General features: G+C 62.8%; 1 protein-coding gene across 1 annotated transcript; it reads left to right on the top strand.

Moving 5' to 3' along the window:
* Window positions 1–314: 314 nt before the first annotated feature.
* On the top strand, window positions 315–27144 carry Cttn (cortactin). The gene is made up of 17 exons (XM_027944432.2): window positions 315–400; window positions 3307–3385; window positions 5590–5676; window positions 5769–5842; window positions 7647–7776; window positions 10750–10860; window positions 11519–11573; window positions 12189–12299; window positions 14180–14290; window positions 14672–14782; window positions 16708–16763; window positions 19247–19316; window positions 20854–21002; window positions 22924–23013; window positions 24068–24245; window positions 24853–24924; window positions 25889–27144. Exons 3-17 carry the CDS (start codon window positions 5590–5592, stop codon window positions 26023–26025), a joined length of 1542 nt encoding a protein of 513 aa, XP_027800233.2. The 5' UTR covers window positions 315–400; window positions 3307–3385; the 3' UTR covers window positions 26026–27144.
* Window positions 27145–27728: the final 584 nt, after the last annotated feature.

Here is a 27728-nt window from a genome sequence, read left to right as displayed (position 1 = left end):
GGGACAGTTGGGGCGACGGCTGGCGCAGCGACGGGCGGGTGGCGAGATGGCGGAGTGGAAAGGGTTGGTGAAGTCGGATGGAGACGTGGAGGGGGATGGAGCGGGATGGGTGAATGGCGGGTGCAGAGAAGGACGGACGCAGGATGCACGCCGGGGTGGGCCGTGTGGAGGCTGCTGCCCCCAGGGGCCGGCCCTCGCGGCCACCCCGGAGCCCGGGGCCCAGCACGGGCGCTCCCGGGCCCTGCGCGCGGCCGGCGGCGGACGGACGGCCCGCAGCCCGGGGCGGGGCCTCGCGCGGACCCGGATGTGCGCCCGCCCGCCGCCGCCGCGGAACCGGAAGCGAGCGGTGCGGGGCGCGGCGGGCGCGGGAGCCAGGCGACCGGCGGAGGCCCCGGCGGCGGTGAGCGCGGCCCTGCGGCCCGGGCGGGCGCCGGCGGCCGGTTGCTGCGCTTCCGCTCGCGGTTTCGGGCGCTGGGCGAGGCCGTCCCGGCCCGCGGCAGGGGGATGCCCGGGGAGGAGCGGGCGGGGCGCAGGGCCGCGGGAGGGCGGGGGGCGGGGGGCGGCCGGGCTCGGGGCAGTGAGGGGCAGGGGGGGACGGGCAGTGGGGGACGGGGCAGTGGGGGGACGGGCAGTGGGCAGTGGGGGGCAGGGCAGTGGGGGACGGGGCAGTGGGCGGCCGGGGCTCAGGGCAGTGGGGGACGGGGCAGTGGGCGGCCGGGGCTCAGGGCAGTGGGGGACGGGCAGTGGGCAGTGGGGGGCAGGGCGGTGGGCCGCTGGCGTTTAGGGCAGAGCGGTGCAGGGCGGTCAGGGGCCGGGCAGGGCGGGTTGAGGGTTTAGGGCCTCGTGGGGGGCACAGGGGAAGCGGGTTGGGTCAGTGCCCCCGAGGTGGCCGGTGAGGTGGAGAGCTCTGAGGGCCCAGTGCCTCCGGATGGCCCCTCCTGGGTGTGTGCCAGTCACCAGAGGGTGCTTCCCTGTGTTCTGTTCCCATTTGGGTCACCTGGGCTGGCACCGCACTTGTGCCTGCTGCCCAGCTGGACAGTGTGTTGGGGAGGCCATGGCCGCCACCTGGGGAGAAATTTAGTTTTCTGCTCAGCAGCTGAGACCTGGCGCTTGGTGTGGCCACCTTTTGAGGTGGCTGGACTGTGCCTTATCCGGGCACCCTGTCCTGCCCTGGCCAAGCAGGGCTGTGGGATGGGAGGGCCGCCCAGCGGCGTGAGTCATGGGCTCCAGGGCCTGAGTCAGTGCCCTGTTCCCTCCGGCTGCAGAGATAGTCATCAGAAACTCCAGGGACAGGGAAGCCACCGAGTGGGCTTCGGGCATTCCAGAATCCGGAGCTGGGTTGCCGGCTCTGGTTAGGCAAGCTCACCGCTGCTGGGCAACTCGGTTGAAGCCTAGTGGAGCTCTGAGCACTCACACGGCACGTGAGCTCGCCTGGCAGTCAGCCCTTTGACCTGTGCCGCCCAGAAGGTGCTGGAATGCAGGAGCCCCCGGTCCCAGGCCGCAGGGGTTTGCTCAGCTGCCTTTCCGTGGTGTCTGGTGAGCAGGCCCACTGCCTGTGCCCAGGCCCAGCCCCTGGTGGCCTTCAGTGGCTTGCTGGGCTGGGTGCACAGAGGGGGCCTGGGCCTCTGTTTCCTGTGCCATAGGGGGAGGGCCAGGAGGCTGAGTGGGTCCCTGCCTGTCTGCCACTGAGTGTCTTATAGTGCAGCTGATCCCCCCGAGTCTCTGCGGCATGGGTTGGTGAGGGACGTTGAAGGGAGGTTGATGTCGGTGCTGCTGGATGGAGCTGTCACCTTTTTCTTTGAACAGTAGTTTTCCTGACAGCTTTGTTGAGGTCCGTGCCCTCGCCCATTTAAACTGTAGTTCAGCGCGGTTTAGTGCGTTCACTGAGCATGCCACCACCACCACAGTCACGGTGGAACAGTTTCCTCACTTCAGAAGGAAACCCTAGAATGTGTGACTGTGGCCCAGCTCCTTGGGAGGCCCTTTGCGGGGGGGAGGAAGCTCTCCACCCTGAGGCAGACCCTCTCGGCCCGCAGCCCTGGGCAGCCCGGTCGGCCCTCCCCAGCCTGCTCTCTGGGGTCATGGCCTTGAGCTTGGTGTTGTTTAGCATGATATTTTTCAAAGTTCTTTCGTATCATAGCTCGTGTTAGTACTTGGTTCCCTTTTATGTATTTCTTTTTAAGTTATAGGTGGACACAATATATTTTAGTCTATGTGGTGCTGAGGATCAAACCCAGTGCCTCACATGCTCTGAGCCACTACCCCAGCCCTACTTTGTTCCTTTTTATAGCTGAATACTATTCCCATGTGGAGTTAGAGTGCACGCTCCGCATCCCTTCGTCAGTTGGCAGACAGATGGATTGCTTCCATTTTGGGTCATCATGGATAATGCTGTTAGGAGTGTTCACAGACACGTGTCCATGGACCTGTGCTAGCTGTGCAACTGCTGGGCGTGTGGCACCAGGTCTCACTTGTTTTTGGTACTGGAGATTGAGCCCAGGGGTGCTTAACCACTGAGCCACACCCAGCCCTTTTTATTTTTTGCTGGTTCCTGAGGCTAGCTTTGAACCTGTGATTCTCCTGCCTCAGCCTTCCGAGTTGCTGGGATGATAGGTGTGCGCCACTGCGCCCAGCCCCAAGATTGTTTTTCAGTTATTTTCAAGAATTTTTAAAATTTAAAATACCGAGAAAATAACGAGTGCAGACTGGAGCCGTTGTTGGGTCGCTTTTTCCAGCTGCTTGCTGTCCTCCCTGGCAGCTACAGAGGTTGGGCTTTCCAGTGGGACCACGGGAAGGGAAAGAGCAAGAAGTTGGGTCGGGAACGGGACGGGGACTGAAAGCTGGGGGCTGGGAGGGCCAGCGCCGCCTGCGCTGCTGCGGCGTCCTGCCTGTGGCCGGCTGGACCCTCTGGCTTCCTTGCCTCTCGAGGGCTGCCAAGTCTGACGTGGCTGGGGAACCGAGTCCTGCCCTGTGCAGGAGCCCAGCCTCCTCCTGCTCCACAGGCTGCCCCGCGCTGGTCTTTCCTCCCAGACCTCAGAGTGTGTCCATCGTGTCATCTCTAGACCCCGGTGGTAGAGTTGCTGTTCCCAGCCGCGCCCCGCAGCAGCACCAGCCAGGTGGCAGCAGGCGGGCTCGGCCCTCGGGCAGTGTGCTGGGTCCGGGCAGTGTGGCTTGGCCATGAGTGAGGGGCAGGTCCCCGTCTCCCTTCAGGGTCCGCTGCCAGCCGGCTGTGTTCTGGAAAGGCCTCTGTTGGCCCCGGACCGCTGTTGGCAGGTCTCCTGAGCGTCCCCCTTCGTCTCTTCACAGGTAGAACCGTTGCCAGATGCCTGGACACTGCTGGCCCTGTCGCTGTGTTTCAGGTGGAGTGCTGTGACCGGGAAGAAAGGTGCGTGCCCGGGGGCATTCTGATGCCCTTGCCCTGGATGGCGGGCACCCTCCAACAGGAGGGTGTTCTCCCCGTGGGCCTGCAGGGGGCGGACAAGATTGAGACCAGCCTGGGCAGCGTAGAGCAGAGAGGTCTGGGACGGAGGACTCGGAGGCGCTCGTGTGTCGGTGGGGACCAGCCTCTTCCCACTGTGCCCTCCTGCCCACTGGGAAGCCACTGCAGAAAAGATGAGCAGTGAGCTCTGCCGGATGTTCCTTGAGGAGTCTGAAAAAGTGACAAGCCGGGTGCAGTGGCTGTGCCTGTCATCCCAGCAACTCTGGAGGCTGGGGTAGGAGGATCTCAAGATTGAGGCCAGTCTCAGTAACTTAGCGACACCCGTTTTCAAATTAAAAAGTGGCTGAGGGTGCCGCTCAGCAGTAGAGGGCCCCTGGGTTCAGTCCCTGGTATGGGGGGGAACAAGCAGGTGCCCCTTCCCCTTCTCACCTCTGGTGCAGGGGGCAACTCCTGGCCCCATGGGACCCCGTCCCCTGACAGGGAGGCCCTGCCTGGGACGGTGTGGCATGGAGGGCAGGTGACAGGCACTGAACAGGCTCTTCCAGTCCTGTTGAGAGCAGGCCTCTCCGACGCCCTTCCGGTTTGGGACACCTGGATGAGGCTCGGTGGCCCGCCCCCTGGTGGCAGGTGGGTGCTGGAAGGCCCTGGGCCTTGGGAGCATGCGCCCTGCTGCGCCCTCGCTGCTCCTGGGTGCTGGCTGGATTCCAGCCCTGTGGAGCTGAGGGAGGGACCCTGTCCCCAGGCCCGGGCCCAGCGCTGGCTCCTGCGGTTGTTTCATGGCCTGAGTGACCCACTTGGTTTTGATCCGGGGGTTGGACTCGGGCCCTTCACCGCTGAGCCACGTCGCAGCCCTTTGTTTTTTATTTTGAGACAGGGTCTCACTAGATCACTGAGGCTGGCCTCAAACTTGCCATCCTCCTGCCTCAACCTCCTGAGTCACTGGGGTTATAGGTGTGCACCACCAGCTGAATTTTATTGAAATTTCTGAGGAAAATGGATCAATTATTTTTGTATAAAATTTTTAAAAACTTTTTAATTGTCAATGGACTTTATCTTATTAACTTAGGTGTGTGCAGTGCCAACAGTCGAACCCAGTGCCTCACACATGCTAGGCGAGCGCTCTACCAGTGAGCCCCAGCCCACCTACAAATTTTTTTTAGGCTAGATTTTACCTTTAAAGTTACAGAAAGGGTCATCTTATCCGTGTCTCTCGAGGTGCCAGTGTTCCTGTGCTGGACCTCACAGCGGGCTGCTGTGGAGGGGTGTCCCTGCCGCCCGCTGGCGCCAGAGCTGGCCTGTGTCTGCCGCTCCCCTGGTGGGCAATGAAGCCTGGTCTTTCCAGCAAGTGCAGAGAGCTCCTCCCTGGCGCAGTGTGCGGCTCGCCACGGGTGACCTTCGCACCATCGTGGCCCTGTGCAGCCCGTGGTGGAGCTTTTTCTTGGAAAACCGTGCTGTCACTCAGGGGAGCTAGATCAGGGCATGGTCTCCAGGGGACGGAGGAAGTGCATACCCACCCCACTGTGTGGATCCCTGGAAATTCTTCTCATGAGTTGAAGCCAAGGAATGTTTTTGGTGTCAGTTGACAACCACATTAGAACTTTTTTTTTTTTTTGGTACTAAGAATTAAACAGAGGCACTCGACCACTGAGCCACATCCCCATAAATAAAATCCCCTGTTTCGTATTTTATTTAAAAACGGGGTCTCACTGAGCTACTTAGTGCGTCGCTTTTGCTGAGGCTGGCTTTGAGCTCGCGATCCTCCTGTATCAGCCTCCCGAGCCTCTAGAATTGCAGGTGTGCACCACCACGCCTGAGAGGACTTTTTTCCTATACTGATGTTGAATGCACGGCCTCCTGTGTACTAGACTAGCATGGCCCTGCCCCCGGCTATATCCCAGCCCTTTTATTAGACAAGGCCTTGTTAAGTTGCCCAGGCTGGCCTCAAACTGGGGATCCTCTTGTTTTAGCCTCCTGAGCAGCTGAGCTAGTCTGTGCCCTTGTGCCCAGTGAGGACTCACAGTAGTGAGTTTCTTTGATCCTTAAACTTCCCTTTGAGTCCCGTGGGGGGGCCAGCCCAGAGGCTGTGGCCCAGGCTGCTCTGTGGGCCTGGGGTGCTGTGTGGCCTCGTGACCTTGGCGCTACTCTTGCAGATGTGGAAGGCCTCTGCAGGCCACACCGTGGCCCTCACACAGGACGCCGGAGCAGCCGACGACTGGGAGACCGACCCTGACTTTGTGGTGGGTTCAGCCTGCCATGCTGCCCTGCCCCCCGGCTTCCTGGTCTCTCGGGTCGGGCTACTGGCCTGGGGCTCACCCTTGTTTCTCTGCAGAATGACGTCAGTGAGAAGGAGCAGCGATGGGGTGCCAAGACTGTGCAGGGCTCGGGACACCAGGAGCACATCAAGTAAGCCCTTGTGCGGACAGGCAGGGGCGTCCTGTGTCCCCGCAGGGCCTCCCGCGGGGCTGTGTGCCCTTGGTGCACGCCCAGTCTCTCTCTCGGAGGGTGTCCGTGTGTGCAGGACCGTCTGGGCTCCCATCCTGGTCACTGTGGTGGTTTTCTTTGTGGTGACAAAATACCTGAGGAAAGACTTGAAGGAGACGAGACTTCTTTTGGCTCGGGTCTCAGGCAGAGCTGCTCACCGCGCAGCCGCAGGCAGAGCAGGGGGTCGGGGACAACTTGTAGCTCCGGGCTCGTCCCCAGGACCCTCTACAGCCAGGTTCCTCCCCTGGGTTTCCACCAGCTCCCTGCAGTCCCCCCAGCCGTGGGCCCTCGCAGGTCGCAGTCCAGAACCCCTCTGAGCACTGCTGCCGCAGGATTCCGCGTCGGCAGGAGCCTTGGGAGCGTGGTGGGTCCTGGCCAGGGCTGTTGCTGAAGCTCTCCTGGGAGCAGTGGCCTTGAGCCCACGCCCACCCGCCCTCTTTCCTCTTGTGGGGCTGGAGGTGGCCGGGCACTGCAGAAGGTAGGGCCAGTGCTGTGGCCACATGTGAGGACCCTGGGCAGGAGGGCCAGAGGGCCGCGGGCCGGGCCAGTGCTGCCTGGCGCTGCCTGGCGGGGAGGTGGAGACGAAAGGTCTGCTCCGGGGTCTGGGCTGTGCTGGGCCCTGGTGCGGTGTCTGCACCCGCGTCTTCAGCTGGAGGCGCAGCCCGTGAGAGGCAGACTCCCGTGGTGGCTTCTGCAGAGTTTGATATTTCTGAGGTGGGGTCTCCCCTGGTGCCCTGCTGGTCTCTGGGGTCTGGTGATCCTCCCTGCGACTAGTCCCTCCCTGGTTTGCTCAGTCCCGCCCAGAGGCAGCCTGGGAGGGCTGCGCACAGCTGCGGGCCTTGCCTAGGCTGCGGGGACTCAGGTGGTGTCAGCCAGCGCCTCTCCGCAGCTCCCTTGTTCCCAGGGGCTCTAGAATGTGTTGGGGAGGACACGGACGGCTCCTGGGACTCACAGTCCATCCACCGATGGACTGTGAGGCGATGCCTGGGGTGGAGACAGTTCTCAGCCCCCCCCCCGCCCGGGTCCTTCCCGGATCTTGCAGTGGCATCTGTCCCTCCCTGCCCTGTGGGACATCTGGGTTTCCAGGCCTGGTGTGTATTCGGTCCACTCTTCTGGGCTTGCCCAAAGTCCAGGTGTGGCCTTGGTGTCTCTGGGGCAGACCCAGGAGGTTTTGACACATCTTGTGGTCTGTCTCACTGTCCATGGTCTTAAAACTAAAAGTGGCTTGTAGATGGCACATTCAATGTCTCATCTTTGAAGGCGTCAAAGTGCTGGAGCGCCTCATGTAGGAGCCAGCTCTGTGTGTCCTCTGGGCCCTGCCTGTGGTTGGGGACCGGGAGGGGGGTGTCTCGCTCCCTCTAGATGGTGTTTGCGGAGTTGCCCCCCAGCCTGCTCATCTGCTGAGCACACTGCTTCTCCATGCGAAGTTCAGGTAGCAGAGCTGCCTTGGGGGAGCTGGGGGTCCCCGTGCACCTCCAGGCGGCTGTCCCTCCCCGTAGGGTCCCCGCTGGCAGGAGGACTATGAGGAGAGCCTGGGGTGGAGACAGTTCTCAGCCCCCCGGGTCCTTCCCGGATCTTGCCAGGGCGTCTCTCCCTCACGTAGGCAGCTGGGCGAGCCCCAAGTGGTGAGACCTCGCAGGCTGCACCACGGGTGGGGAGTCTTGTGTGTTGCGGCTGGAGGGCAGGCGCAGGCCTGAGTGCTGTCCCTCCCTGTCCCTCCCTGCAGCATTCACAAGCTGAGAGAGAACGTCTTCCAGGAGCACCAGACCCTGAAGGAGAAGGAGCTGGAAACTGGGCCCAAAGCCTCCCACGGCTACGGGGGGAAGTTCGGTGTGGAGCAGGACAGGATGGACAAAGTAAGTGGCTGGGGCTGCCCATGCCAGGCTCAGTGGCCTGGCTGGCACTCGGCGGTGGGCAGAGTAGCCCCTCAGCCTTTCTGTAGATGGAGCGTGTCGAGCTGTGTGTCTGCGGAGTGGCCTGTGTGCGTTGGACTCACCCAGGGAAGACCCCCCCGCTTTTTCAGAAGCTCTGCAGTAGCAAGGCCCCGAGGGTAGTCAGTTCCACAGCCAGCTCTGGGAGCAGGACAGTCTGGGCACCCTGACCATGATCACCCTCATGGCCAGCGGCTACAGCTCGGGAGGCAGGGCCTGTCTCCTGGAGAGAAGCGGTGGATGGCGCGAGCACCCTGCAGACCTCCTTGTGGAGGGCATGTCCAGGCCCCCCAACACGGCTCAGCTCTGACTGGACGGGTGCTGCCCCTGCTCCAGGCAGGAGGGTCAGCCAGCCTCTGATTCTCCCTCTCTCCTCCCACGCATCAGGTGGGCATGGAAGGCTGTGGCCCTGTCACTGTCCACTGGCCATGTGGACTTGGGGGGCCGGGCAGCACCCAGAATTTGTTTAGAGCTGGAGTCTGAGGAAGCTAACCCTGCGGGAGAGAGACCTGGACGTTTGCTGGGCCAGCCATGGACACCCGGCTGCTGAAGGGCTGCCCGGGATTCTGGGAGAAGCCTGTGACACCATCAGAGTGAGCAGCAGGCTGCGCCCCCCATGCCCAGCCTGTGCTCACTCTCCAGGCTGGGGAGCTTCCGCAAGGAGGGTCTGTGACGGGGCGGGAGCCGTCCCGTGGCGCTGCTCGGTCTCCCTGCTGCTCGGGCTGGGCTGCCGTCCCCCTCTGCCTCGCACCTGCAGCCTGGGCCTTCTGTGCAGGGAACTCCTGGGGCCCGTCCCCCTCTCGCCCTCTCGCCCCGGCTGCCCTGCGAGCCCTCTCCCTGCCTCTGCCACGTGGCCTGGCTGGGTGTCCCGGCTGTGCTTGCTGTCCTTGCCTATGAGCTGCGCTCCGGCCTGGGCCTGCAGAGGGCCAGGCTCTTCACCCTTCCTGGTGGCTAGCCTGGTGCTTTGTAGGTGCTCAAGGGACTTTAGACTGTGCAGGGCTGTGCTCTGTGGTGTGCACTCAGGGTGCCCAGCCACTCTCCTGGAAGGGCACCCCATCTCCAGCTGGGTCCTGATCCTCAAGCAGCAAACCCCGTGGGGGTGCAGCTGCTGCTGAGCCCTGCTGGCCCTGGGGCCCACGTGTTGGGGTGCGGGCAGCTCTGGGCTCGTCGGAGCACCGTGGAACCAATCGTTTTTTGGAGGGTGGGGATATTGGAGATTGAACCCAGGGGCACTGAACCACTGAGCCACAACCCCAGCCTCTTTTGTTTTTGTAATTTGAGATGGGGTCTCACTAAGTTGCTTGGGGCCTCACTAAGTTGCTGACACTGACTTTGAACTCTCCATCCTCCTGCCTCAGCCTCCTGATCCTCTTGGATCACAGGCGAGAGCCACCGTATCTGGCTGAAACCAATCTCTTGTCAGATCCCAAACCTGAGTGTGAATGGCCTACGCTGCTTGGAACTTGCTTTCTCCAGGAACTGGGCGATAAAAAAGGTCCCCGTGTTAGAATTGAGGAAAGTAACGCAGAGTCCAGCCTACTTGAGCAAGCACCTGTTTGCTAGAGGGGCCAGGACAGGAGCTGTCAGGGTTCTGGTGACCCCCATCTCTGCAGGCTGTGCACTTCTGGGGTAGGGTGTGGTGGTCTGTCCTTCTCATCTCCACTGCACCCTAGAACCCAGACTCTCCTGTGGGGGCTTCAGGTCGGGGCTCTGCCCTGTGTGTCTGAGAGCAGATGCCATCTGCCGGCGGAGTGCAGATGTGGTTCTGGGGCACACGGGGTCAGTCGCGAGGGTGTCACTCTGGCTGTGTTAGACCTGATTCTTGAGATCCTTTGTGTTGGGACCGTGTGGGGTCCCTTGGCATGGCTGCCTCATACGTTCCTTCACTGACTCTGGAGGCTGAGGGGGGCCGTCGGCCTCCAGCCTCAGCAGGGCCTGGAGGGAGACAAGGCAGTACGGCTCAGAGCGCTCCAGGTGGGAGGGCGTGCGCTGGTGGCCCCTGAGCCCAGCACCCGGCGAGCCCTGTTGAGGCCGGCCATCCAGCAGCCTGCCAGCTCCTGGGGGTCTGCGGCCTGTGGCCGCAGTGGTGATGGTGGTTGGGTGCGAGACCTGCAGCGGGAGGAGACGGACGTGGGCCTCCTGAGCCCTCCACACCCACGCGTGCCACTTGTCCTCCGTGCCCATGAAGCTGCCCCTGGTGCTGTCCACTGTGAGCAGCGACTGTGGAGGGCAGGACAGCTTGGGGGCCCCTGTCCCTGCCGAGACTGTCATAGGCACCCAGAGGCACTGCCATCCAGAGAGCTTTGGGACAAAAGGCCTGGGGGTGCTCGTGAGCCCACAGACTGTGGTGTGCTGACCTGAACGGAAGGTCCTGCTCCTGCGCCTTCTCCACCAGGATGGAGGCTGTGGGTGAGCCCATAGTGAGCTGACTCGGTGGCACCAACTCCCTGCCGTGCGGCAGGTGCTTGGGGATCCCAGGGTGAAGCCCGCATTCCTAAGTTGTGTGTGTGTGTGTGTGTGTAAGTGCCCCCATTCTGGGGTCACGTGGTGACGAAGGGAGCTCACTGTGCAAACAGTCGCTGCCTTGCCCAGTCTCTACGCGGGTGGGTTCTGCGCACGTGAATGTGTGTTCTGCGCCTGGCTGGCCAGTGCTCCCCTCTGCTCTCCGGGCCTCAAGTGGGTCTTGGGAGTCACATGTGGCTGCTGGCCCCATGCCCTTTCCTCATCCCTGGACACATCAGCCTCTCCCTGCGCCAGGGCTGTGGTGTGGGCAGCCCTTGTGGAGGTGCAGTGCAGCTCTGCACCTGGTGTGGAGAGCTCGGGCTGTGCCCCTGCGTGGGCAGTATGTCTGAGGCCACCTGGGCTCTGGTGCGAGGCTCTGTGTGGGCTCTGTTGCAGTCGGCCGTCGGCCACGAGTACCAGTCGAAACTCTCCAAGCACTGTTCCCAAGTGGACTCGGTTCGAGGCTTCGGGGGCAAGTTTGGTGTCCAGGTGGACAGAGTGGACCAGGTGAGGGATGGCGGCGGGGTGAGTGATGGCCAGTGGTAGTGTGTGCCTAGCATGCCCAAGGCCCTGGGGGTGGTCTCCTGTGACCGGCGCCAGAGGTGCACCTGAGAGAAGCCTTGGGGGTGGGGGCCGTTCCTGTCCTGGACGCGACCTGCCACTGCTGTGTGTGTCCTCCGGGCCACTCACTGGGGTAGAGTGCGGTGTGCTCTGATGCTGTGGGGCTGCAGGGAGGGGCCTCTAGATAGGAGCTGGCAGGACACATTTCCCTCCAGGGACACGGAGCGTGTGGGCTGACCACTGGGGCCAGGACAGTAGCACGCAATAGGCGTTTGCCACAAGGCTGTGGGAGCCCCGTGTGGGACACAGCCTTAGATTTGCCCAGGAGTGTGCCAGTAGGGACCACTGCTGCCCCTGCACCCTGCGTGTGTGGCTCTATGCAGGGGACACTCAGAGCCCTTGCTATGGAGGGGAGGCCTGTGTGGGGGTGCTGGGTGCCAGAGCTCACTGTACCAGGGCCGTGGCGTCCTCTTGACCTGCGTTTGACTTAGGAGGCCAAAGGTCAAAGAACAAGGAGTTGGAGGATTTAGAAGCTCCGTGTGTGTCATGGATTCAGGGGGTGGTCTTCGGGCGTTCGGAAGTGACTCTCCTCTTTATTCCCCAGTCTGCTGTGGGCTTTGAGTACCAGGGCAAGACGGAGAAGCACGCCTCCCAGAAAGGTACGCTGCAGGAGGCAGGCAGCACAGCGCAGCAGAGGCCGGGTGGCCTGCGGCTGCTGTCTGGTAGGAGGGCTGCGGCCAGGGTGGCCGGATCATCCGGGCCCTGTGCGGTGGGTGCTCTGGTGGAGGGTCTGCTGGGCACCGCCCACGTCTGAGCAGGGCCACTCCTGTAAAGTCAGCTCCTCCGACTTTGGCAAAACCTGGCGACCTCCCTGAGGGTAGGAACCAGAGTGAGTCCCCCTGCTACGCAGCCGGGCCCCAAGCCTCTGGTGGCAGGTCTCCACAAGGCAGTGCGAGCCCAGGCCGCCCAGGCCACCCAGGAGCGCAGAAGCGTCGCCTCCTGCACATGAGCCACGTCCTTGTTGTAGGCATCAGCTGCCGCCGGCTCAGCACTCTGACCCTGACTGGCCATTCAGTTATGAAGGCAGGCCTGCGGCAGCATTTCTGTCCACCAGAAGGACCTGCCCTCCAGCCTGCGAGAGCGCCCGGACCACCCAGCATCCCTGTGGGGAGCAGTGGTCGCCATGTTTGGGGTGCCCTGTGGTTTTGTTTAGTTTAACAAAGGCGGCCCTGTAGCCTTCCAGGGCTCATGCCGTCTGCCACCCTGCCTTCTAGACTACTCGAGCGGCTTTGGCGGCAAGTACGGCGTGCAGGCTGACCGTGTGGACAAGAGTGCCGTGGGCTTCGACTACCAGGGCAAGACGGAGAAGCACGAGTCCCAGAAAGGTGTGGGCGCTTGGATGGACTTCCTGTCAAAGTGGTTCCGCTGGGTACCCCTCGGCCCCAGGCACGCCCTTCTCAAGGCCAGGGCGGACTCTCCGGACGGACTGGTTGGCTTTCTAGTTTGAGTGCTGGGGTCGGACCCAGAGGTGCTTACTACTGAGCTGCCTCCCCGCCCTTTTTTTTTTTTTTTTTAATATCTTTATTTATTTTTATGTGGTGCTGAGGATCAAACCAGGGCCCCACATGTGCACCTCGGGCGCTCTACCACCCAGCCCCGGTCCCCTTTTTGCTTTTTATTTTGAGACAGGGTCTCACTAAGTTCCCCAGGTTGACCTTGAACTTGGGGTCCTCCTGCCTCAGCTTCCCGAGTTGCTAGGATTACAGGCATGTGTCTCTGCACCCAGCAACTTTCCTTATTATTATTATTTTTAGTACTGGGCATTGAACCTGGGGCCCTTAACCACTCAGCCACATTCCTAGACCTTTGATTTTTTTTTTTTTTTTTTTAGAGAGAGAGAGTGTTTTAATATTTCTTAGTTTTCGGTGGACACAACATCTTTGTATGTGGTGCTGAGGATCGAACCCGGTCCGCATGCATGCCAGGCGAGCGCGCTACCGCTTGAGCCACATCCCCAGCCCCCTCTTTGATTTTTTTTTTAATTTTATTTTGAGACAAGGGCTCACTAAGTTGCTTAGGGCCTGGCTAATTTGCTGAGGCTGTCTTTGAAAATGTGATCCTCCTGCCTCAGCCTCCTGAGCAACTTTCCTTATTTTCAATGTCTGCTCAGTTCTCCATTCTATGAAGATTCCATATCTATTTAACCATTTTTTGAGTAAATTTTAAGTTATTGATGATTTTCTGATATTAAAAATCTACAGCAGTTAATATTTTTGGACCTGTTGAAAAACTTGATCCCAGAAACAGAAATGCTAGGCCAAAGGGTGCTACATTGGTGGGTGCTGCCAGATGGTGCTGGAGCTGTGGCCTCTGCTGGCCCGAGCCCTATAGGTGATCCTGGAGGACCTGCCCAGGTGTCTGCTGAGGTCGCGGCTCATCTGGTGCTCACCCTTGCTTGGAGCCTGTGACCCGCGCCTGCGCCTTGTTCTGCTTGGCCTGCCTCCACGTGGCAGGTGTTTTAAACGACTGCCACCATTTGAAAGCCGAGTGCTTACGTAGGAAAACCTCAGATTTCTTAGAAAAGTACAGCAGAAGACCCTCTGGTGGCCGTGGCCACACTGGCCTGGCAGGTTTGCATGGAGTGCCAGCCCCACGGGCACCGCTGCCTTCGCTCCCCTCTGCTACGAGGAGGGAGTGCCAGTGGGCCTGTGGGCAGCTCTGCCATGGGCCTGCTGCTCTCCTGGGGCTCCTGGGCCAGCACAAGCAGTGCTCCTCAAGCCTGGGTCAGTCCTCTGCAGCGCAGGCTCACTGGAGCACACCAGGGTCCTCTGGGACCTGGGGCCCTTTCTCTCGGGACTGACCCCAGAATTTGCACCATTGACGTCTCTGAGGGTCGTGCTTCAGTGTGAAATTGGTGTCTGGAGGCCTTTGCTGTGTGGAGCTGAGGTTTCCGGAAGGTGCTCCGTGGGCGCCCTGTGTCTGGAAGGTGCTGCTTGGGTGGCCTGTGGTTGCTTCCACTGATGAGGCAGAGACCGTGAAACCCTGGGGCCCTCCCGGGTACGGAGCCTTCAGTGACCACTGCTGGCTGCCTTCCGGGATGGATGACCCTGGTCACTGACCTGCTGTGCCTGTCCCCTGCGTGTTCACTTTCCTGGACATGCGTGGCCCCTTTGAGTTGCCCTGTCTCCCTGAGGCTGAAGGTGCCACGACCCGGGGTGCCGTGGTCCTGCTGCAGGTTTCTCGAGAGCACCTTCCTTGGTTCTAGATTACTCCAAGGGCTTTGGTGGCAAATACGGAATCGACAGGGACAAAGTGGACAAGAGTGCGGTGGGCTTCGAGTACCAAGGCAAGACGGAGAAGCATGAGTCCCAGAAAGGTGGGTGCCCCGCAGCCCTGCCCCACGTCCGCAGGCAGGTGTCCGTCACACGTCTCTCGGGCCTGTACTGCTGATGGGCAGCTGAGGTGGGGTGGGACCGGCCCGGGCAGCACAGTGAGCCCTGTAGAAACAGTCCAGACCTGGCTCTTAGCAGGAAACCTCACGTTTACACTTCTGTGGCTCTCACACCCGTGTCCCGCGTGACTCTGCGTCACGAGGCTGTGCTGCTTCTATGGGGCCTGTGGGTGGTTTCCTGCTCCTCCCCGTGGCCGTCCCCACAAGCCCTGGTCATTCAGTGGTCGTGTCCTGCTCCCCTGCGTTGGAAATGAGCTTGCGCCTGCGGCTGCTGACGCTGCTCCGTGGCTTCTGTTGTGCACGTAGACTATGCGAAAGGGTTTGGAGGAAAATTTGGTGTGCAGACAGACAGACAAGACAAGTGTGCCCTTGGCTGGGATCATCAGGAGAAACTGCAGCTGCATGAGTCCCAAAAAGGTACCGTCCCCTTGCCTGGCTCAGGTCCCTCCCCGCATGCGTGTGTTCACTCCTCGGTCGTCTGTGTCACGTCTGCCGTGTGTCCACGTGTCGTCTGTCCTCACTGTGGGAATCTGTCCCACGTCTCGCACCCCTGAGGCAGAGCAGTGACGAACCCCTCCTCCTGGTGGGTGCCAGAGCTGGGTTGGCCCCCGTGCCACAAGGCGGGTGCCCTAGGTGTCCCCACCCTTGCCGTGGCGCGGCAGCACCAGGCTCCCAGCCCGCGGTGCTCGTCGGTGAGGTGGACTGTGGCTCGTCTCCTTCCACAGGGTGTGGAGACCCTTCCACGGGCGCTGGCCCTGCGTAGCTCCAGTGGGTGGGCAGTCCCTGGCGTTGACGTGTCTCTCCTCACGAGACGCGTGCGTCCTCCTGGAGTGGCCCTGCGGAGTCTGTCCTTAGCTTCCCTGGCCCCGCCTGACGTGGCCTGCTGTGTGCCTGTTCTCGAGCCCTCGGCCACCGTCGGCCCGAGCTTGGCTGGGCTCTTGCTTTCTCGAGACGAGGTGTCCGACCTTGGGCCATGGCGGCTCTGACTCACCGGCTTCCTCTCTGGTTCTTCTCCCCACTGTCGCTCTGGACTTGCAGATTATAAGACTGGTTTTGGAGGCAGGTGGTGTTCAGTCCGAGAGGCAGGACTCCTCTTCTGTGGGGTCTGGTCACAAGGAGAGACCAGCCCAGCACGGGTCCCAGCAAGGCACCGTTGCCCCCCGTGCGCCCCTGCAGTGCATCCAGTTCCAGCACAGGCTTTGGGGTTCCCCACGGGTGCTGCTGCGTGTCTCTGGGCGGGTGGCTGCTGGCCGCCGTGGGGTCCTCGGCCCACTTCCACACTGGGAGCAGCTCCCTTCCTTCCCAGTTCTCTCTCCCTCCGACATTATCCAACCTGCCTCGATAGAGACGTGAGTCTGCAGGGCCCTCCCTCCAGCTGCACGGTGCGGTCAGGTCTTGGAGGCACCCCAACCTGGAGTGCCGCCCCACGGAGCCCAGCCTGTTGCCCCTGAGCGAGGGAGAAGTGCTCCACCACCTGGCCTTTCAGCAGAGGCTGGGGCAGCAAAGGCGTGGGACAGACGTGTCACGTGTGGTCTCTGTGTTCTGTTTGTGGTGGTGTTTTCTGGGCAGGGTTGAGGAACCATCCACATGTGGCTTCTGCACAGAGCCATGCCGTGGTGCTCGGAGCTGGAGGAAGACGTTTCTAAACAGACCTCCGCTGTCTGAACAGCCGGCACATTTTCCCTTAGTTATTCCATCCTCTCGGAAGCTGGGCTGTGTCACGGGAAGCTGGACACGCAGCCGGAGGAAGAGCGGTGCTGGGGCTGGACAGCTGCGGCTCAGCTCAGGCCTGGGTGGTGGAGGCGCTTTGGGTTGGCCTGGCCGACAGCATGGAGGTGGCCGGCGGTCCTCTGTGGCATGGAGGCCGTGTGACAGTGTGGCTTTTGTGTTGGGCGTGTGTGGCTGCAGCTGGGCCCTTTGGCCGGTAGAAGTTCCACATGGAGTTTTTTTTCTTTTGAAAAGCAAGAGAGCAGACTGCGCCCGAGCCCCCCTAGTGCTCAGAGCAGGCGTGCGGGACGCAGAGCGCAAGGCCCCTGCGGGTCGGAAGACTGCTGTCGACCTGGCGCTGCAAGGCCTGTCCTGTGCCCCCTCCTTGGCCTCCTCCCGCCAGCCTGCCGCCTTTCCCCACCCGTGCCCCGGGAGAATGCGGGCAGCATGCCGCGCCTCTGCCCCGGCCCCGCCTGTGCACTGGACACCGAGGTGGACGCAGAGCTGGCCTTGCCAGGAGAGCCCGCCTCGGGGCTCTGTCTGCTCTGGGCGCGTCCCTGCTGTCCCCGGCCTCTGCATGCCCTGCTGTCCTGCCCCTGCTAGAGTCAGTGAGTCTCCGTTCTGCTGCCTTGCAGACTACTCCAGAGGATTCGGCGGCAAGTACGGGGTGCAGAAGGACCGCATGGACAAGGTACGGCTCCGAGACCGGGGTGTCGCCCTCTCCGCCGGCAGGAGTGTGGGGGCTCCTGGGTGTCTGTGGAGCTGGACGCGCTGTGGAGGTCCTCTGGTGGGCACTCGGCTCCTGGTTCTGGAAGTGCACCATCGGGTCGGGCGTGTGCTGACACACGGTGTCCTGTGCTCCCTGGGCAGAGAGCGTGGCCTGGAGGCTGTGCCTGTCCCTTTCATGGTTGGGTCTGGGCCAAGGCAGCTCCGTGCTGGGCCGTGGCCTGGTGCAGAGTAGCTGGGCCCTTGCTGGAACTGGGTTGTTTAGGTGAGGGCCTCTGGACACCTGCCTGCGTGAACTTGGACTGGTGGCCTTAGGTCAGGTCACTGGCCACTTTGAAGAGCTCAGGGCCACGTGAGGTCTCTGGTCAGAACAGATCCTGGCCATGGTTACTGCAGAGGCCTGTGGGACAGTGCAGGTCAGGGGGTCTGTCTCTGTAGCCAGGAGGGACACTGCTGTGGCATGCTGTTGTCCTCGCACCAGGCGTCCACTCTCTGGTGCTGGGTGTTGGGCCTTGGGAGCTGGTCTGGAGCCGTGAAGTGCATCCTTCAGGTCTGCACCCTTCTCAAGGCCGTCAGCGCTGTTCGAGACCCGTGGGCTCCTCGAGAGCCCATGGGTGCTCCTCCCGGGGCTGCGGAAGGTGGGGCTGTTCCCTGAGGCTGGCGGCCCTGCCCTCCCCCTGCCCGCTGGGCTGTGCCTGTTCACGCTGGGCTGTGCCTGTTCACGCTGGGCTGCCGGCCACGACTCCTCCAGCCTCGGCCCTTTCCTTCTTCCTTGCTGCACTTGACCCTGCCACAGGTGGCACTGCTGGCCTCGGAGCTCTGCTTCCAGGGGCCCACAGCTGACTTGCCCCAGGACAGCCCTGGGAGCAGGGCAGTGGCCCAGGGAGGGGTCCCGAGGATGTGAGAGTCGGAGCCTAATTTGAAGGGACGGGAGTGGCCCTGGAGGGGCTTAGCTGGAGGGGCACGAGGGGGTCTCGCTGAGAGGTACCTGCTGGCCTCCTGGTGGAGACTGGGCTGTGAAGAGGCTCCAGCTCGGGGCAAGTGGGGCTTTGGTGGGGAACGGGTGGCCAGGTGTGCGAGGGACGGAGCCGCAGGCTGGGTTGGGCTCCCAGGCCTGGGAGGAGGGGGGAGTCAGTGGGGCTGGTGCAGCCCTGGAGACCTGCGGCCCTGTGGAGTTGGTGGCCTTGGGAGGGCTGGGCAGTGCTGGCCCGGCCGCCCGTGATGGAGGAGGCCGGTTGTCGGAGGAGCTGAGCTGGGGCTCCTGTCTGGGGCTGAGGCCCCTGGGAAGGAGGGGGAGGAGCAGCGGGCGAGTCAGATTGTGGCTTTGAGGTCGGGAGTTGCAGTTCCGTTTTGTGGTGTCTGTGGTTGGTGTGGACGGTAATGAGGTGGCCGCTGGGCTCCGAGCACCCAGGGAGGAAGTGCTTCCGTGGGCCTGGCGCCGCCTCCCCAGCCCTGTGGGCGGGGCCCTGGGTGGAGGAGCCTGGCCGGGCGCCCCGGGCGTGACCGGGACCCGGCTGGCCGCCCCAGGAGCGAGGTGGGTTGCTGAGGACGGGTCCCGGGTGGTCCCTGTGGCGGCTGTCAGGGTAGGGTGATGACCTCATGTTTGCTGAGGTGCCGGCGGTTCCTTCCCAGAGAGGAGGGAGGTTCTTCCAAGGTCACCATGGACAGGCAAGTGACTCAAGGTCAAAAGTGGCTGCCCACTGGACCCGAGAGCCAGCTGGACTGGGGGAGGGGGGAGAGGCTCCAGAGGGCAGCGAGCAGGGAGGCCGGGGCTGCTGGGCGGGCCACGCGCTCGCTGGGGAGGAAGGCTGAGCAGTGAGGTGGGGACTGCGGTGGGGACGGCCGACCTGGGTGATGGCAGGGGGCCCAGAGCAGGCCTATAGAAGCTGGGGAGGGCCAGCACCAGAGGGTCCTGACCTGCCGCCCTGTGCTTGTCCCAGGAGAGGCGTGTGTGGGAGAGGTAGGGGTTGGTGGTCTCCTGAGCCTCTTGGTCACAGACAGGCTGAAGTGGGCCCAGGTGGAGACCTAGTGCCCAGTCTCGGTGAAACTGGGCACCGGCACTGGCGTCCATCAACGCTGCCGGCCTGTGCCCAGGTCAGCCATTATATAGCTGGTCTTGTGTGCGGGACGGGGTTGAGGGTCCTGAGGGTGGGGACAGCTGGCCTCCAGGCTTGTGTGTGCCCAGGGCTCTTCCCCTCAGAGGCTTCGGGAGGAGGTGGGGGAGGCTCAGGAGGAGCCCCGAGGAGGCCTGCCCCCGCAGTGTGAGCCGACTTGTGCCCAGCAGCCAGCGTGTGCACGTGTTTCCTGGCCTCTGAGGCAGAGGGGACAGTTGTGGGCTGCCCAGGGTCTTCTGGAAGATCTGGGGCCCTCGACTTCTGTGAGACAGCAGCTGTTGCTGTGCACCGAGGGGAGAAGGGTGCCCTCCTGACATCCTTCCCGACTCCCTAGAACGCCTCCACCTTTGAAGATGTGGCGCAGGTGTCCCCTGCCTACCAGAAGACTGTGCCTGTCGAAGCCGGTGAGTCCTGCGCAGAGCCGAGCTCCGTCAGGGAAATGCACTGGGGAGGAGGTAGTGCCGGAAAGGAGCCAGAGAGAGGGGCACGTGGGTGCCTAGAATGCACTCACAAGCAGGGTGGGGACCCTCAGGGACACAGTTAAGCCATCTTTGCTTTGGGCAGTGTCTATCAAAACAGGCCTTACAACATGCTATTTCTGAAGGTGCCCCTTAAAATTGCAGGACAAGGCCAGGTGTGGTGGCACAGCTATGATCCCAGTGACTCAGGAGGCTGAGACAGGAGGATCGCAAGTCAAGGCCAGCCTCAGGAACTTAGTGAGGCCCTGTTTAAAAAATAAGAGGTGCTAGAGATGTGGTCCAGTAGTACAGTGCCCTTGGGTTCAGTCCCACTCCCCATACCTGGAAAAAAGAGCAAGCCAGAGGTCACTGTCAGTTCACTGTGATGCCCTGGGTCAGTTCTCGGACTTTGTGGCCCTGGGTCACTTGACAATTTTGGAAGTCACTGAGGCCCCAGAGAACCCCCACGATGTTGGTGAGACGTGCTGATCCCTGCTGTGTCACAGATCAGCAGAGGAAGGTCTAAGTTAATCCGTGTGAAGGTGGCAAGACCACGCATGTTTACCTAGTAGCCTTCTTTGTGAAAAGTAGCGGCAGCCTCAGGGCAGAAGGCAGCGGAGAGGCAGGGTCCTCGGGTCTCTGTCTGCCATCTGTCCCGTGCAGTAAGTCAGGCTGTCTGTGAATTCAAGCGGGGCTCGTGACAGGCAGGTGGGAAGGGAGGGTCTTGGCAGCCTTGGGGTCATGACCCGTGTCCTGTGACACTCCTCTGAGGCTCACCCCGGGGACACGCCGGCTCTCTGGGTCGAGCTCGTGCAGCCTGGGACATCTTTCATCGCACAGAAGAACTGCACCCGGCGCCTCTGTCCCCGCAGTCTGCGGGACGCTTGTGCTCCGAGGCAGCTGCGGTTCTCTGGACGTTGTCCGTTGGCAGCGGACGCTGTGGGAGCGCTTCCTGACAGCTCTTCCTGACAGGGCTCTGCTCTGTACTCTGGAGGAAGTGGCTGCGGGAGACCCCGTGGCTGTAGTTCACCTGCTGCCTGGAGCCTTGGAGACCCCGTGCCCTTGGCCACTGGCAGCTGCAGCTGTGCGTGGGAGCTGAGGCAGGAGGATCGCAAGTTCAAGGCCAGCCTTAGCAACTTAGCAAGGCCCTGCAGCTCAGTGAGATGAAAATCAGGGCTCAGTGATGAAGGGCCCTGGGTTCAGCCTGGTGCCCAAACCCAAAGGAACAAAAAGTCTGTCTAAGGTCAAGGTTTATTAAAGTCAGTACTTTCCCTGCCTTGTGAAGGTCAGTGAGGCTCGTCTGTTTTCCACCCCTGTGGCCAGTGGGAAGGATGACTGGTGGAGCAGGGCTGGAGTGGGCAGGGGGCACTGAGATGCCACTGGGCTCCCCTGGTGGGGACAGACAGCTCTCTGGGTTCCTCGCCCTGGCGTGGCCAGCCTGGACGGGGCCCGGAGGCAGACGGGCTCGCACCTTGCTCTGCAGTGACCAGCAGAACCAGCAACATCAGAGCCAACTTCGAAAACCTGGCCAAGGAGAGAGAGCTGGAGGACAGGCGGAAGGCGGACGCCGAGCGAGCCCAGCGGGTGGCCAGGGAGAGGCAGGAGCAGGAGGAGGCCAGGAGGACACTGGAGGTGAGTGGAGGAAGGTTGCTGTGCCTGGCCAGGGTGGGGCCCCGCGCTGTGCCAGCCTGCCTAGCGGGGCATTCCAGAGGTTCTTGTGCAGAATGTGTCCACACGAGGTGGAGCTTGCCGGCCCATGCCCCTGGGTCTGGGGCTGTTGGCGGTCTGCCTCTCAGAGCCCAGCCCCTGACCCACGGGAGGGCTCACGTGAGGAGGGAGGTGTCTTCTGCAGACCCAGCCTCCAGAGTCCTGTCTGCCGCTTCCCTGTGGTCCTGGAAGTGGACTTCACTGGACGAAGTGGGTGTGGGCTGGGCATGGGGCAGGGAGGTGAGGACCACCTTTTTCTGAAACATGTCCAAGACAGGCGCACGTCTGGGCTGGGCCCTGCTCAGCCCTGCTCCCCGGGCACCTCCCTCAGCCCTGGCAGCCGTGGGTTCTGAAGTGCAGGACGGAGGAGGCTCTCCTTCCCTGCCTCTCTCCAGAGGAGCGTCTCCCCCAGAGAAGTGGTCAGGGCTCTCAGGAGCCTCGGGCAGAGGCGCGGATGAGGAAGTGAGGGTGCAGGAGCTGGCCATCCTGGCACCGGAGGCGCTGTGAGCACGCCCTGCCGCCTGGTGCCAGCCGCCCAGTGGAGTGGCAGCCAGCGTGAGCTGGGTGACTAGAGCTGAAGGCCTCCTCCTCAGTGTCACCGGGGAGCTTGTCTTGGTTGCAGGACCCACACACATGCTTGCTCGCCACACTCTCTCCCCGGACCTTGTCCTTTGGCGCTCGTGCCCTCCGCACCTCGGCTGTGGGGTCAGCCCCTGCCGAGGAGGGTCAGGCTCTGTTGTCCAGGGAGGTGCTTCGGCCTCGGGCTCCCCTGCTGTGGTGCCCTCTTCCTCCCCTCGAGCTCACACCCAGGCCCTGGGCGGAGAGCCCCAGGGGGAGGGTGCTGAGCCCTCCCCTGGCAGGAGGGCCTGCAGAGAAGCTTGGTCTCCCTGGTGTCCAGCCCCGGGCCAGTCCCTACCAGCCTGACTTGGGAGGGTGTGGCCTGCAGGTGTGTTCTGATCATCTGGAACCCACAGCTGTGGTCACTTATGGCTGCAGGCCTGGTCTTCTCCCGCCCAGGCTGGTCCTGTCCTCCAGGACTCAGGCAGGACCTGAGGCCTCGTGGCGACCTTGTGGCTGGTTCTGTGTGGCCAGTCTTGGTGATGCGGGGCTTGTTGGGCCACATGAGTGAAGAGAACTGCACTCGGGGTCCCAGGGCCAGGGCAGTGTTCTTGTCAACAGAAGACAGTGTTACTGTTGTCCCCTGAGACAGAAGGGCGGGGGGGTGGAGTGGACAGATGGGGCTGAGACCCTGCTCTGCCGCTGCCTGCTGGGCGTCCCCAAGCACGCTGGGCTGTGCTGTGCAGCTGCTGTGGTCTCCTGTGGCTGCTGTGGCACCTGCACTCACATCTTGAGTTCTGGAGGTGAGGGATCCCAGGTGTCAGCGGAGCTGCACTCCTTTGGGTCCCAGTGGGTCAGGGCCTGTGGCAGCACGGGGCCCACTGATGGCCCAGAGTAGTCCCCCGTCAGACCCTGACCCTGCCACGTCTACAGGGACCCTTGCATGTGGGGTGGCAGTCAGGCTGGGCTGGGGACCGTGCAGTGCTGTGTCAGCCCCCAGGCTCACGCCTGCCTCCGCTGGCAGATGTGCTCCCCACCTGGGGCCCCGGGAGCCCCCACCTCACGGCCTCCCCTCAGCCCGGCTCTCGTCGAGTCCTCCAGAAGAGGAGGGCAGAGGGGCTCCCTGTGTGGCCACCGAGGCCCTGGTGCTGCCGTGGCTGGAGGCGTCTGGCCCTCCTTTCCTGGGAGCGTGAGGTTTTCTGCTCCTGTGCCAGGCTAGGGCCTGGGCCGTCCTCTCGGGCAGCGTGGGCAGGTGGCTCACTCAGCCTGGCTGCCGTGTCCACTGCAGGAGCAAGCCAGAGCGCAGAAGCAGACGCCCCCCGCGTCTCCCGCTCCGCAGCCGGCCGAGGAGAGACCGCCCTCCAGCCCTGTGTACGAGGTGGGTGTCCCCGTCAAGGTGTGCGTGAGGCTGACTTAACCGTGTCCCCCCCCCCCCCCGGCCTTGCCAGCATGAGTGTCCTGTGGCCCAGGGTGCTTCCTGGCTCTGAGAGCTGTGGGGGCACAGTGGCCTGGTGTGCGCACTCAGGACTGAGGGTCCTCTCCCTGGCACCTGCTGCCACGCCACCCGTGTGGGGACTTGATCCTGGAAGCTCCCTGGTGGACGTGGCCTTGAGGTGTCCCACCCAGCCGCTGTCTCCCGCTGGACCAGGTCTTGAGCGACTGGTCCCTTAAGGAGGGGCGGCCACATTCTGGGGGATGAGCAAGTGGGTGTGTGGTGGGAGGCCCTTGGGGCCACATGCCTTGAGCTGGCTGCCACCCCTGTGGTCGCCTTGGTGCCAGGCCATCTTGCCACCGGGAAGCCGCCTGGCCAGTCCTTGCCCTGCACCCTTCTGTGCCCTCAGTGCCCAGGAGGAGGTGGACGCCGTCCTTGGCCTCCTGGGGCTCTCCCTGCCTGGTCACCCTCTGTGGGTTCTGAGCCGTCTGCCTGGTGCTCTCGGACCCTCTGCCAGCCCCCCTCCTGGGCACCTCTAGAAGGAGCCTGCTGAAACCACCCTTGACCTGCAGCGCAGGGTCCAGTGGGGTCCGCAGGGCACGGGCTCTGAAGCAGCAAGGTGTTGGTTTCCCATGGACCCCCGGGAGCCGGGTCCTCCTCGGTCCCCTTCCTGCCCTCCACACTTGGTTGGCACACAACTGTGCTGTGCACTCGCAGTGCTGTCCCGGGCAGTGGGCTCTCAGAGCAGGCTGGTCGGCCCCAGAGGGAGGGCTGGCAGCAGAGGGGGCCTCTCGTGGCCTTCGGCCTCCCCAACCCAGGACAGAGCAGCCGAGCCTGGGGGTGCTGCTGGAGGGGCAGGTTCCCACTAGCCGGGGAGGCTCGGACCGTGGGGTGCTGCGGCCAGGGCCGTCCTGGGGGTGTGTCCTGTCCTGCTGTGGCAGTGTGGCTGCTGCTGTCAGACGCGCACATGGCCCAGGAAGTTCCCATTTCCCGCCCCCAGGACGCGGTCTCCTTGAAGGCAGAGCCTGGCCACAGAAGCCCCGTGGGCGAGAGCAGCCCTGAGGCTGTGTACAGCACAGAAGCTGCAGACTACCAGGATGTCGGCGGCCAGCAGGGCCTGGCCTACACGCCGGAGGCCACCTATGAAACCACAGAGGCCCCCAGCCACTACCAAGCAGGTAGGTTCCTGTGCCGGCTCGCCCTGGGGGAGGGGCTCCCTGGGGAATCCCACCCTGCGCTGTTCCCGCTGACTCTGTTCCTCCCTGGGATGGGACTCCTCCAGACACTGCAGTCCCCGGCAGCAGCCAACCCTGTCCTGCTCCCAGGGGGGTCCCTGATGTACTGGGTGGGGGCAAGGCCAGAGCAGGGTGCCTCTCCTCCTGGGGGAGGCTGGTCTTCTCAGCCCGATGGTGCCAGGGCAGCCTGCCTCTGCCATGCTGAGGTTGGCTTCGCTGGACGGGTGTAGACTTCCTTCAGCTCCAAGGTCTGGCTTGAGCTCCAGGTGGGCAGCTGGGCGCCTGGTCACCTCCTCCCACTCAGTTTCGCAGCGCGAAACCTTTCCTCCCGTTAGCGTTTTAATTGTAGAAGTTAACTCTGAACGTGGCCATGGCGCCTGTTATCATGTCCCTGGGTGGTGTCAGAGCTTGGAGCCTGTGGACGTGGCTCTGGGAAGCCGAGTTCTCAGCCTCCTCCTGGAGGCCTGATCCCTGCGGTGTGGGCGCTCTCCCTGGAGGAGAGCAGGGCCGGACCCGGTGGCATGCCCGCCTGCTCTTGGTGTGCTTGCAGAAGACGGCACCTACGCCGAGTACGAGAACGACCTGGGCCTCACGGCCACTGCCCTCTACGACTACCAGGCTGGTGAGGCCCGCTGCGGGGGTGGGGTGGGGGTCTTCCTGTCTGGGGGGGCTTGGCTTCTCCGGGGAGAGTCAGGCTTGTTCGGGAATAGCATTAGCGCTCTGGGGAGGACGCGGGGCAGTGCCCGGAGTCCCCGTGCCTCCCTCAGTGCACTCCCTCTCTGCAACCCATGAGCTCCCAGGGAGCTGCAGGGACCCTGCCACCCCTAAAGACCCTGGTGTGCATTTCCAGAGATCAGGGATGGGGTCCTACCCTGCCAGCAGGGAGGTGACACCGCCGGACACCCAGTTCACGTCTGTCCTGTCGGGGCTGGTTCCTGGGCTGGTCCCCTTGCTCCCCGGCCTCCTCAGGTCTGGGCAGAGGCTGTGCTTTCATGGCAGGGAGGGAGGCCAGGGGAACTGCGGGCGCCTCCCAGGCCAGGCTGCCTGGCGCCCTCTGGGACCCAGGTCCACAGCACCCTGTGTTCTCGTAGCTGAGCGCACAGCTCCGCTGGGTGGTGCTGTGGTGAGGCTCCCCTGGGCTCTCACCTCCTCCGACCCCCAGCCTCCTGAGAGCGTGGCCCTGGCCCCTTCCTTCTGCACGGGGGCTGGCCTTGCTCGGGAGACCCTTCCCCCAGCTCTGCTCCTTTCTGTGCCCCGCTCTGCCTCGGGCAGGTCTTCAGAAGACTCCCACCCAGCCCATCTGCAGGCTGCCTGGCACTCCCCTCCTACCTTTAGGACCCCTTCCTGGCCGTCCCCCACCAAGGGCCTACCCCGCGGCCCCTGACCTTAGGCGGTGGCACCTGGCCAGCTCCTGCAGGGAGGTTAGGAGGAAGGCCACCTGCCAAGGAGCATGGGTCTGGGCGTAGCATTGCGCCCCAAGGGCCCCGCTGGCTCTTCTGGGGAATGACGCTGTGGCAGATTCTTGGGGATCCTCCCCAGCCCTTCCTCCAGCTCCATCTGCGCCCTGGTCTGCGCTCTTTCCCCAGCTGGCGATGACGAGATCTCCTTCGACCCCGACGACATCATCACCAACATCGAGATGATCGACGACGGCTGGTGGCGTGGGGTGTGCAAGGGCAGGTACGGGCTCTTCCCTGCCAACTACGTGGAACTGCGGCCCTAGGCACCCTGCGACGCTGGCTGGCACCAGGCCCACACTACAAGTCTGCCTTCTCGGGGTTTGGGTTTGGGGTTTGTATCTTGGTTTCTTTTGTTTTTTTCTCGAGGGTGGGGCGGGGTATACACATTACATTTATATTTAATACTTTGGCTGATGCTTTTGGAAATGTTTATGCCACAAATTTGCTAATATATTGTAATCATGTTGCTTAAGAGGAGGCGGGGCACGTGTCCTCGCCTGTCGAAGGTCTTTGTGCCGAGTCAGCTGTCACGTGCAGCGACCTTGGCCTGTGGTCCTCGGGGCTCAGTAGGCATGTGCCACCGAGACAGGCAGGAGCCTCTGGCCCTGTGTGGCTGCCCTGGTGGAGCAGGAGCAGGAGGGAAGGGCTGCCGTGCCGTGGAGGCACACGGGAGCACGGGCTCCCACCGGGTCCCTGCTGCGCTGCCCGACAGCAGAGACCCAGCCTTCTCCTGAGCCACCCCTGGTCTTGTCCTTGCCTGTGTACTCCCTGGCACCCTAGTCCCCTGGAGGACTGTGGTGCCTCGCCTCCTGCCCCACGTGGCGTGTCCTTTGCCGCTCTCCTGAGAAGGGGCCACCACGAGCCCCAGGGGCAGTGCTGGGCTCAGCCTCAGCTGCTACCAGATTGCCTCGCAGCCCTGGGCCCGGGCCTGACCTCGGCCTCTGGCCGGGTGGCCGCGGGAGGCCAGGCCAGGACAGAGCGAGCTGTCATTAGGGAGCTGTGCTGCTCCTGCCAGAAGGCCACGTTCAGCTCCCGCAGAGCCCGACTGGCTGACCCGGTCAGAGCATGACTGCGGAGGAGCTGCGTTCCCGCCCTGGTACCCGGGCCGCTGTCCTTGGAGCTGCCACCCAGCCTGCCCCATGTTCATGTGCAGGGCAGCAGGGGGTGGGGCCAGCCTGGTGGGGCCACAGTCCAGCGGACGGACGGCAGGAGCGTCTGGGCTCCAGGGCGCATCCCGGCCAGGGCGCTGCTCCCAAGGCGTCTGCTTTCCCACGCAGACCGGGTTTTGTATGCGACTCGTTGTCAGTATCTGAACCCTGTAGCACCCTCGTAGGTTTGGCTTTTTTAAATCAAATATTCAGAATAAACTTCTTTCTGACCCACCTGCTGTGCAGTCTGCTTGGGCCGGGCGCTCTGTCCTCGGCAGAGGTGGCTGGCTTCCTTGGTGTCTGCACCGTCTGCTGTTGGGCTGGCTCACACCCGTCGTCAGCAGCTCAGGCCAGTGCAAGGCCTTTTTTACAGGGTGTGCTCCTCAAAAGCACTTTTATCCAGGCGTGGCGGTGCACACCTGTAATCCCAGTGGCTCAGGAGGCTGAGAAAGGAGGATCACAAGTTCTAGGCGGGTCTCAACCAATCTAGTGAGGCCCTAAGCAGCTTAGTGAGACCCTGTCTTAAAAAAAAAAAAAAAAAAAAAAAAGTGCTCTTTATAAGCTGAAGTCACCAACTCTTCATGCGAGGATTCCCAGGGAAACAAAGCAAAAACTGCTGGGTGAAGATTGTTTCTGACTTGCCACTCTCACATCTCGGGTGGGTGCAGGTAGCCAGAGGGGTGCTTTTCCTGGAGGGACAGCCCGTCCGTCTGAAGGAGGCAGTGGCCCTGGGCAGAGAAGCTGGTGGCTGCTGAGAGCCAGCTCCAGGACCTGTCAGGCAAAGCTGCGGGTCGGTGAGGAAGCAGCCGTAGTGAAGG

This window comes from Marmota flaviventris, chromosome 9 (genome assembly GCF_047511675.1).
Source record: "Marmota flaviventris isolate mMarFla1 chromosome 9, mMarFla1.hap1, whole genome shotgun sequence".
NCBI lineage: Eukaryota > Metazoa > Chordata > Mammalia > Rodentia > Sciuridae > Marmota > Marmota flaviventris.
Note: the sequence above shows the minus strand (reverse complement) of the source record. Positions and strands in the feature narration are given on the sequence as shown.

What these genes read in the sequence shown, in the direction of transcription:
- Cttn (XM_027944432.2), top strand. Translation starts at nt 5,590, where the DNA reads ATGTGGAAGGCCTCTGCAGGCCACACCGTGGCCCTCACACAGGACGCC. An exon ending in GAAGCACGAGTCCCAGAAAG is followed by an intron (nt 12,300 to 14,179) that starts GTGTGGGCGCTT and finishes CCTTGGTTCTAG; the next exon opens with ATTACTCCAAGGGCTTTGGT. An exon ending in CCTCCAGCCCTGTGTACGAG is followed by an intron (nt 23,014 to 24,067) that starts GTGGGTGTCCCC and finishes TCCCGCCCCCAG; the next exon opens with GACGCGGTCTCCTTGAAGGC.